Raw genomic sequence first — 11,331 nt, 5'->3', positions numbered from 1 at the left:
TTTGAAGCGCACGAGTACAAAGAAATATGTATGATGGTTTAGAGCGGGGTCTCGGAACAGAGAAGATATGTGACTGATGACAGCCAACCCTTTGAAAATTGTTTTGCTGTGAGGCCTATTTCTGAAAAAGTGAGTGAATACGAGAAGGTCATCAGTAAGGTACACTCTATTCTTCTATCCCTTAATATTTCAGTTAGTCGTTATGAATCTAAATTAGATCACTTAAATTACACAGTCTCTAATTTTAGTGATAGTTTAAAGAGAACACGTCTAAGCAATTCTAACCTATATGATCAAATAACCAGGGAAACAGATAAAAGCGAAGAGATAAGGATATGGATAGAGAAGTTGGAGTTAGAGCTAAATAGGTCAAAGGATGATACCATTTATCTTAAGAGAGACAGTTTAGAACTTTTGAAACAACAAAATATTTTTTGTTTAATTGCAAAGCATTTATATTTCATTATCACTCAACTGTATCTTGATTGTGAAATAGGTAAAAATATACAAAAAATGATTTTACCCTTTCTTGAATTGAAAGAGGATGAAATCGATGAAGAGTGCTATAAGTGTGAATCTATTGTGTCCTCTGGTGATGTTTCCTTCGTACAAAATTAGGCTTGACAAAATATAAGCTTACGTTCATTCCAAAGAACATAAGAATATATTAAAACAAATGTTGGATGATAAGGATAAAGAACAAATTGAATCTAATATTGTGCAAAAATTTGACTCGATGTGCACAAATATGAGTTCAGAAAATGCATTTGATGCTAAAAACGTTTCTGAATTTAAAGAAAATGACATGAGTGAGATTTTTGTAGATGATGAGATAGATTGTTCAACATTTGTACAAAATGAGGTTGAACGAAAGAAAAAATTGATTTCTGAAAATTCAATTGAATATATTTGTGTTGCTGAAAATAAAGGTTCAAAAGTTTTAAAAGCAAGAGTCACAGTTTTTCCGAAAGTACAAACCATCCCTAATCAAATTTTCGTAAAAACTGGACTGGAAAAAACTAATACATAATGTCCATTGTTAATAATGATAATGTTGATGGTTGTGACGAATTTTTATGGTCTGGACCAATAGACAATGCAGACAAAACAAAAGGTCTTTCCGAAATGACCTTATGGAAAATGAAAGGAAAATACGTTTCGAAACCAGTAAATCATGTTGACCTTCATTACGATCCGTCAGGGCCAATTCGCACAAATAATGTGTCAAGTGAAACATCTTCCGAACAGAATGACACTCATGGGTATCGTAGGGCTTCACCGCAGGTCATAAACGAGAGAACAATCCCTTAAAAGGTAAGACTGAGAGAGAGAGAGAGAGAAAGAGAGAGAAAGAGAGAGAGAGAGAGAGAGAGAGAGAGAGAAAGAGAGAGAGAAAGTGTATAAGGTGTGGAGGTAAAAGCATATACAAAGATGACTATTTATAGGAAAAAAAACCTTGCGGGTTGCGCACTCTAGGCATGCGCGCTGTGCACTACGGCCGGGGTGGCTCCATTGGGCTTCTGCCACGTGTTGTGTCATCGTTCGCCCAACGTGCCCCTTTCTAGAAGGTGACTCTTGTCACACTCTTATGGAGCCACATCTAACTTCATTGTTGGGCCACACTGACATGTCCCTCGGAGCAAGCGGCTCCCATCCATGCCACGTGGCACCCTCTCGTGGTGGCACGTTATCAGCACGCGTTGTGCACTTCACGTGCACAATTTCTCGATTTTTAAAAATGGCGTAACTTCTTTGTACGAGCTCGATTTTCAATGTTATTTATATCCCCCGAAATCCCTCAGCGTGATCTACAACTCTTATTTAGACTATGTCGGCTAATTTTGATGTTTTTTAAAACTATATTTAGCATGCTTAGACTGTAAAACTTCGTTAAAAGTTCATAACTTTCTCATATGATATTCATTCTCGACTGTCTTTATATCCACAATAAACCATACGGACGAGATTTTCCACTCTCATTAAGATTATTTTTGCTAACAATCTACCGATCTCTACTTCGGTTTCTGAGTCGTATACTGCTGCGCTGAAATTTCGAAAAATCATAACTTCCTCTTACGAAGTCTGATTTGGAGGTTTTCTATATGCTCGATCTCGATTTAGTGACTACTATGACTTTCATTTAGGTCACTTAGGTTAAAAATTAATCAATCGAAATTTTACTTTTTACGATACATAGAGTTGTGTCGGTTTAATCACGAAAATTCGAAGAAGCATAACTTCTTCATACGAAGCTGGATTTTAATGTTTTTATATCCGTGTAACCCTTTTCACATACACTATAACTTTGGTTAAGCTTCTTTATCCTAAATAATCTTCTACCAAAAAGTCATTTTAACGCTAAATATGTCTTAATTGACTAGCGTGGATCTATGTGCGTTACGTTTCAAGACGAGCTACATGGGTAAATGTTTCATTATAATCTAATCGTTATTATTGCAAAAAACTTTGAGTAACCAATCTTTCTTTGTTTCTTCTGAAAATACCATCTTCATCTAACTTGTTTCTTAAAACCCAATGAGTGCCAATAATAGACTTCCCTTAAGAATGTGGAACTAGCATCCAAAGATGATGTTGCTTAAACTCATTAAGCTCATCTTGCATTTCCATGATCTAATCAACATATTTTAGAACATTAATAATCTTCTTTGGTTCAATCATACAAACAAAATCGAAGAACACGCAAAAGTTACTGGTGGCCTTGCTACGAGTAAGAATCCCTGAATTAACACTTCTAATAATCTGAGATTCAATATGATCAAGAAGAAATCTATGATTTCCATTGTCATTTTCATAGGAATAAGATTCTCAATGATTGGATGGGTCACCAGGTACTGGTTCTTTAGTATTAGTTTGTTCTTCAAAGTCCAAGTCTTGGTCTCTAGCATTAACTTGTTCTTCTGAGTTGAAAGCTTGGTTATCAGTGTTAGAGGAATTATTGACAATAATGTCAATATTACGAACAATTGGCTTGGAAAGAGTTCCATATGGGCTAAGAATCATCTCATTGAGAATAGAAACATGATGATCTGTTCGGTCTTGTATATACGAATCTTCATCAAATGTAACTTGAATAAATTCTTCAACTATTTTACTTGAAATATTGAACACCCTGAAAGCTTTAACTTTGCTAGAATATCCTAAGAAGAATACTTCATCAATCTTGGCTTCAAACTTAGAACACTGATCCTTCGAATTAAAGATGTAACAAGCACATCCAAAAACATGGAAGTAGGAAATATCATGCTTCCTTCCTTTCAGCAACTCATAACCAGTTTTACCATGGTGTTTCACAAAAATGGACCAATTTTGTGTGTTACAGGATGTATTGACAGCTTCAGTCCAGAAGGAAAGAAGAAGACAAGCATCTACTACCATAGTTAGACCAACTTCAATGAGCATCCGATTTCATCTCTCAGTGACACCATTTGGTTGAGGAGTCTAACAAGCGGAAAAATTCTTAGTAATCCTTGCAACATCAAAGAATTCTTCAAGGGTGAAGTTTCAAAACTCAGTGCCATGATCACTTCAAAGTTCTCAAACTTTAAGATAATACAGAGCTTCACTATGCTTAAAAAAAAGATGACATCATTAGCAACATGACTTTTCTTTAAGATTAGCCGGTTGAATCAAGAGAATTCATCTACAATAATAAGAGTGAATTTCTTCCCATTTCTAGACTTTATCGGGAAAGGTCCAAATAGATCCATATAAATAAGGTAAAATGGTTTAGAGATGGAAGATCATAATTTTGGCTTAAAAATGATTTTGTTTGATTCCTTTTTCCACAAGCTAAGCATAACATATACTTTTCGAACTTCATCTTATGGATACCTCTCACAAGATGATCTTTGGAGATCTTGGGGATATTCTTGATGATTGAATGAGAGAGTTGCTTGCACCACAATCAATTTAGATAAGATGGTAAATGGGAGAAGAAGCAACTTCTAAGGGAAATATCATCAGAGAGCATGTCCAGGACATAGATGTCGTTTTGACGATTTCCTATAACAACAGTAACATTATTTTGATCAATCACTTTTCCTTCCTTCTTGCTAAAGTGAACATCATAAAGAATGTCACATAGTTGACTTATTAAGATGATGTTGTGTTGAAGACCTTTGAAGAAAGACATATTCTTGAAGACGACAAATGTACACTTGATTGTACCATAGCCTTTTGTAGCTCCCTGACTGTTGTCTCCATAACTAAATGAAGGGCCATCATTTTTAACATAATCATCCAGGAGAGACTTCAATCCTTTCATATGCCTTGAGCATCTACTATCTAAGTACCATATGTGCTCCTGAATTTGCAGTGCTTTAGAACATAATTACTACTTACTAACCAATTTTTCAATGAGTCTTTTAAAAGAGAGAAACTATTGCATTCATTATATTGATTGATGATATTATCATTACGATTTGTATTCTTATCAATAATGTACCTACAAATATTAAGAGAGGAGTTTCAACATTAATAACATAGTCTAATTCTTGAAATTTGTTTTCTTTTAAAAAATAGCTTATAAGGATTAGAATCCGATTTATTTAATTTAAAAACTCCTTCATTGTTTTTGGAACCATATGTTCAATAAATGATGTTTTGTTAAAAGAAATAAAAAATAATGAAATTCTAAACTTGATACATGGAAGAGGAATCTTTTGTGGCTTGAGAGATAGTAGCATCAAAATATAATGAATATCATCAAAGTGAGCAATTGAGCACATTTTCTTTTTCATCCTTGACAACAAAAGACTGGATTACTTGAATGTATCGAAAAACATGCTCTGATACTACATTAAGGATCGTTTGATCGGATACAATCAAGATATAACGAAGAACAATAGAACAAAAAGATTATCACAAAGATGGGTTTTCACTATGAAAATTTATCACCAAGAGAACGTGTGCACAAAATAATTGCCACAAAGTTGTCACAAAGACCTTTTTAGGGTTTTACCGTAATACATGATTACATACTAATATATTCTAGAGTATCCCTTTAATCAAGGGATTGGTTCTAATCTATTCTAAATATGTAATCTGATCCTTATCATGAAGATACTGGATCAGTTATCTAAAATACAATATAATATTATAAATATATAAAACTGAAATACAACTATACAAATAGTTACATGTTGATGCTGGTACTTTAAACCTTGATTCGATGTTATTGTTGGCGCTGGCACTCATGGTCAACGTGTGAGATTATTTTGACTCATCAGATCATTGGGCTTAACCTTACAAAATTTGATTGCGTCAATTATATAAAATTTGGATTTTATAAAAAAAACATTGTTAAAATGTGATTTTAAATAAAATGTGATTTTAAATAAAAGTATACCATGTGATTTTAAATAAAAGTATACCATGGATTATTTATACATTGTTAAAATGTGATTTTAAATAAAACATTGTTAACCACCAGTGTTATCTTTTGATGTTTGAGGTGGATTCACGATTTCTATAACCTAGTTATAGATTATTTATACAAGTTCCTTAAACTGGATGACTTGATCGAAAATATTTTCTGCTAAAGGTCATCTAAGCAATAGATATCTGAGGGATAGATGGGATTAAGCATGTATATTAACATAACTTATTAGCAATCCCATAATGCTAGAAATTATATATTAGAATATGATTAATACTCGATATCTACCTTGTAAGATTCGATGAATAGGATAAATGATACCTACTCATTTATTTGTTTTGCTACCTGGATCCTAGACTTTGATAAATAAAGTTTTTGGAAACTAAACGGGTGAGATTATTTTGACTCATCAGATCATTGGGCTTAACCTTACAAAATTTGATTGCGTCGATTATATAAAATTTGGATTTTATAAAAAAAACATTGTTAAAATGTGATTTTAAATAAAAGTATACCATGGATTATTGGATGCATCAAATAACCATGATATCAAATGTTTTTTAGTTGAATTATAAAAGTGTTAAAAGACCCATTATTAAACTAAAATACATGTAATCAAATTTGAAAACACTCACACATCACCTATATAACCTAGTGGTATAAAGGTCGCCTAACCACCAGTGTTATCTTTTGATGTTTGAGGTGGATTCACGATTTCTATAACCTAGTTATAGATTATTTATACAAGTTCCTTAAACTGGATGACTTGATCGAAAATATTTTCTGCTAAAGGTCATCTAAGCAATAGATATCTGAGGGATAGATGGGATTAAGCATGTATATTAACATAACTTATTAGCAATCCCATAATGCTAGAAATTATATATTAGAATATGATTAATACTCGATATCTACCTTGTAAGATTCGATGAATAGGATAAATGATACCTACTCATTTATTTGTTTTGCTACCTGGATCCTAGACTTTGATAAATAAAGTTTTTGGAAACTAAACGGGTGCTAGTTATTGAAGATTTAAACATTGAAAATACTAAATGAATTTTGTTGATGAAAAAAATACAATCTCATTACCATGCATCATCTTTCACTTGTTGATCTGCATGAAATAATAAATTCGATGGGTAGAATTTCTATGAATGGCTTCGTACCTTGAAGAAAAATCTCAAGCGAGATAAGAAATTATACATTCTTAAAGGATCTGTTCATGAACAACCTTATTTAAACAAAAGACCTGAACAAGATACCTGGTGGAAGCATCGTTGTGAGGTTGAAGACATTTCTGACATCATACTTGGAGCAATTATTCCCGATCTTTAGAAGAAATTAGAAAACTTAGAATCATTTCATATGTTTCGTCAGCTAAAGTAGATATCCCAAAGATACATTTCTATTTGGTTTAAGATAGTTCAAAACGTGAAGAATGCAAGATTGAAAAGGGTCACCCTATATGCTATAATATGTCATTAGTTCATGGAAAGGATACATTTACGCCCAAGAAATCCATGAAGGCCCATAGAGATGGATCTTGTTTCTATTATAGATAAAAAAAGAAAATAGAAGAGGAATTGTCCCACTTATCATAATAGGACTAGCCAAACCAATCGTTCATGTATATACTAGATAGAACATATATTTTTCATTCAACACTCATGTACTTGATACTCAATGTTAATCTAATATTTGTAAATGTTTATAGATATTCAAGAAGATTAAGCAGCTAATAATACTAAGTTGGAACTTCACTCTTGGAGTTAAGTTTTATTATATATGCTTAAAACATATAATACTTGTATTGAAAAACAATGCTTGTTTGGTAACAATGTATGTTTTGAATTTAGATTGTATAAATATATGTCTTAGTTAATTGATTGTTTACTTAATTGTTATAAAAATGATCACCTTCATATTCTGAAACGATTAAGATTATGTTTTGAGAACTAGATATGTTAATAGAATTTCAAAGTAAATATCGATGTTTTCTAAATAATAAGTTCTATAAGAAAAATATTTTGACTAAAATATGATTTGAAACAAACTTTTCTATCACATTGTTGTTTTCGTAAGAAAAATTAACAAACTAATTTTGTAAACAAATTAGTAAGTGTGGTGTGATGTTTGAAATAAGGTAAATAAAAGTAAAACGCTTAAGATCTTTGAAATGTGCTGAAGATCTTGGTTGTGCCCAAGATTGTAGGTAGAAAACTACAATGTTAAGAAAATTGTTTGATTGAAATGTAATGTCTCGTAATATGAATAAGGGTACTTTAGGACAAAATAGTGTAAAAGAGAATTAATTAATAAGTTTGTATAATAAACTTTAAGATACTCAAAAATTATATAAATATACCAAAAGATACCTTAGCGATTTTAGCAATGTAAACAGATGACTAAACGAATAAATAAAGGAATAGATTGTTTTTGTTTGAACAACAACAACTAAATAAAATAAATGCAAGAACATAGTGGGTGAAGAGGAAATTCATTAACCATTTGGATCTTTAGCAATGGAATCACCAATCTTAAAACTAATATTAAATTGAAATTAAGTTACAAGTGCTATCGGATATTAGAAATGAAGTGAATGTGCTCAAGTATCGAGAGAATCAAAGAAGAAGTCATAGTGGAAGTGTGTTTGTGTGTGTGAAAGTCGATTAGCTAGTCTTTATATACATAACAATAATAACCATAATTCTAATATTCTTAGGATTATGTTTGATGTTTCCTTGACAAGGATTTTATGAGAGTCTTCAATGTTCATGAGGCATTGACCACATGTGGTTTGACATGGTTTATTCCTTTCTACTCTAGCTTTAAGGTCATACCTAAGGGTTCACAAGAAACAAGACGACAATCTAAGATATTGATTGTACTAATATCTTGGGCTTGCCCGGGATGTTAGCGCAAGTTTAAAATCAAGGTTGTAAAAGTCGTTATATGGTGGTCAGGTGGTCAAATGGGGTTAATGGACTAATTAGTCTAGGCGGGGATTAATCGATGACTATGTGAATAGCCTTAATTGTAATAGAATTTATTTTTTTTTTAAATTAAATATTACCTATATGCTAAGAAAATAAGTAAATAACCATAAAACTTTGGCATATACAGTCGTCTAAATATTTAACTCATCATATATAATAATTTTTAGACTAATTGGGGATCCTTTTAACAGTTTTAGTCATCAATCATCATAATTTAATCACCTAATATCATAAATTTGACTAAATGAGGATTGTTTTTGAAAGTTTTGATTATCTGACTTTTTGACTGGCTAAGACTGCCTAGGGCCACTTAGGACCGCCTACAGCCACCAAGTACCTATTGGGTTTTAGCCATAAGAACTTTCCTATGTGCGCATGCAAAACCCTATTGCTTGGATCTAGGCTTTCTATCAAACATGCTTTTGAATCCAAGACTTCTAATGGCTAATTAGGTTAAACAATAACATTAATACAGATCTAGAATCATACCTTTGAGTTCCTTGTTGATCTTCTTGTCTTGGAGCTTCTAGAGTCACAATTGTCACTCCTCTAATGGCTTACAAACACCAATAGCAAGCAAGATGATTTAGGAGAGAGGAGAGGGGATGGAATTCGACCAGAGGTTCCTTGCTTTAGGTTCTGAAAGGTTGTACACGAATTCCACACCCCAAGGGCCTATTTATACCTTTAGACTCCTTAAGGGTTTCACCCTAAACCCTAATTGGATAATCTTCACTTAAGGCTATCCAAATCCATTCCATAGATATCCTTATGGACTATTTTGAGCTATCCTAAAGCTCTTAGAAACCGTCCAAAGTCCATCCTAATGGATTTATAGTCCAAAGTCTAACTATCAAACAATTGACAGTTTATACCCTCTTATTTAATTAATCTCTTTAAGTCACCAAATTAATACCAATTAATTTATGACTTATATTAATCAAATAGCTAAATATTATTCCTTATAATATTTACTCTCTCTTAACAAATCATCCTTCAAGTTGCTATGGTGAAGGCAACCCAAAAGGACCATGCACCACCGAATATAGTTATAGCCTTAGACACTATTCCAACAGTCTCCCACTTGGATAAGTCTAGTAACTATACAAGTATAATACGGTTTGCAATCGTAGCTCTCAAAGACGCTGTCAACTCTGATCTAATCAATCTTGTCCTTTAGATAAGGGATCGTACAGTCCTCTGTTAGATATCATGCTAACAATCCTATGGAATGGTTAGTCTAGCATTTAGATTTCTCGATCTTCGATTTATTTGACATAGAACTTAATCGAACACATCAATTCAGTTCTGACCGGGCCCGGCACATAAGTCAAATCAAATCATCGAGTGGCCAAGATATCTCTTCTACCCTCTTAGGATAAAATTTACAGATAAACTTCGACTTATATGCATTCACTTATTCATTAACCAACTATACACAACAATGCGTTTTATAACATCAAGTTACTGATGCGTTTTCGCATTATCAATGCACAATCAATTAACAAATAATAAAACATATATCTAGGTTTTAAGACCATATGATATTATCGTCTTGCGATCACCTTTTATATCGTATTCCATAAGGTGATTCCAGCAAGCGCGGGTTTATTCCAATGCTCAAAACCAGTTCGTAAGCACTCATGAACGTTGCAGCAACTCTTGCTATGTCTAACACCATTTAGACACTCTACACACCAATTCACGACAATCTTCATTCATATCTACTCCCAACATATGAACGATTGTGGACCATTTGAATAATTCGATTATTCCTAATAAACTCAATTATTCTGGAAGTCAAAACATGCAAAGTGAAACAATAGTTAAACAACTAACATGTGATAGTAACTTTACTCATAAATAAAACTTCTTTATTTAATCATCAAATGTTAAATACATTTATCTATTATACGTTTCTAATATAATCTAATCTATGCTAATATCATCCTTCAGCCCAATACTCCTAGCATGCTGTAAGTGCTTAACCCTACTCAGTCCCTTCGTAAGCGGATCTGCTGGGTTATCTTCTGATGATATCCTCTTCACTATGAGTTGTCCTTCTTCTACACGATGTCTAATGAAGTGATATTTTCTGTCGATATGTCGAGATCTACCATGATCCCTTGGTTCCTTGGTCAAGGCAACCGCGCCTTCGTTATCACAGAAAATCTCCATGGGCTCCTTTATGGCCGGTACAACTCCAAGATCACCGATGAAGTTCTTCAGCCATATTGCCTCCTTCGACGCTTCGCTTGCTGCGATGTACTCTGATTCGCACGTTGAATCAGCTACGGTTTCCTGCTTGGAACTTTTCCATGTCACTGCTCCTCTATTTAGGGTAAAGACCCAGCCCGACTGCGAACGGTAGTTGTCCCTGTCGGTCTGAAAGCTGGCGTCACTATACCCTCGCACCTTCAAGTCATCACTCCCTCCAAGGACTAAGAACCATTCTTTCGTTCTCCGAAGGTACTTAAGGATGTTCTTCACCGCAATCCAATGTGCTTTGCCAGGATTCCCTTGATATCTGCTAACCATGCTCAAAGCGAAGGCTACATCAGGGCGAGTACAAGTCATAGCGTACATGATTGAGCCAACTGCGGAAGCGTATGGTACTCGGCTCATTTCTGCTATCTCGGCTTCGGTACTCGGACTTTGAGTCTTACTCAACTTGGCATTTCCTTGCATCGGTAGTTCTCCCTTCTTTGAGTTTTCCATACTAAAACGTTTTAGTACCTTCTCCAAGTAAGTATTCTGACTAAGTCCAATTAGTCTCTTACTTCTTTCTCTTACTATCCTTATTCCCAATATGTAAGAAGCCTCTCCGAGGTCCTTCATAGCGAAGCACTTCCCGAGCCAGGACTTAACCTCCTGCAAAGTCGGGATGTCGTTTCCTATGAGTAATATGTCATCGACATATAGAACGAGGAAGCT

General features: G+C 33.7%; 1 protein-coding gene across 1 annotated transcript; it reads right to left on the bottom strand.

The window, feature by feature from the left end:
* Positions 1-2,826: 2,826 nt before the first annotated feature.
* On the bottom strand, positions 2,827-3,396 carry LOC145040819 (uncharacterized). Its single transcript, XM_078988713.1, has one exon. It carries the CDS (start codon positions 3,394-3,396, stop codon positions 2,827-2,829), a length of 570 nt encoding a protein of 189 aa, XP_078844839.1.
* Positions 3,397-11,331: the final 7,935 nt, after the last annotated feature.

The sequence above is a fragment of the Lactuca saligna genome, chromosome 4, assembly GCF_052625555.1.
Source record: "Lactuca saligna cultivar CGN05327 chromosome 4, ASM5262555v1, whole genome shotgun sequence".
NCBI classification, from domain to species: Eukaryota; Viridiplantae; Streptophyta; class Magnoliopsida; order Asterales; family Asteraceae; genus Lactuca; species Lactuca saligna.
The sequence above is the reverse complement of the archived record's forward strand: the minus strand, read 5'-3'. Positions and strand labels throughout refer to the sequence as shown.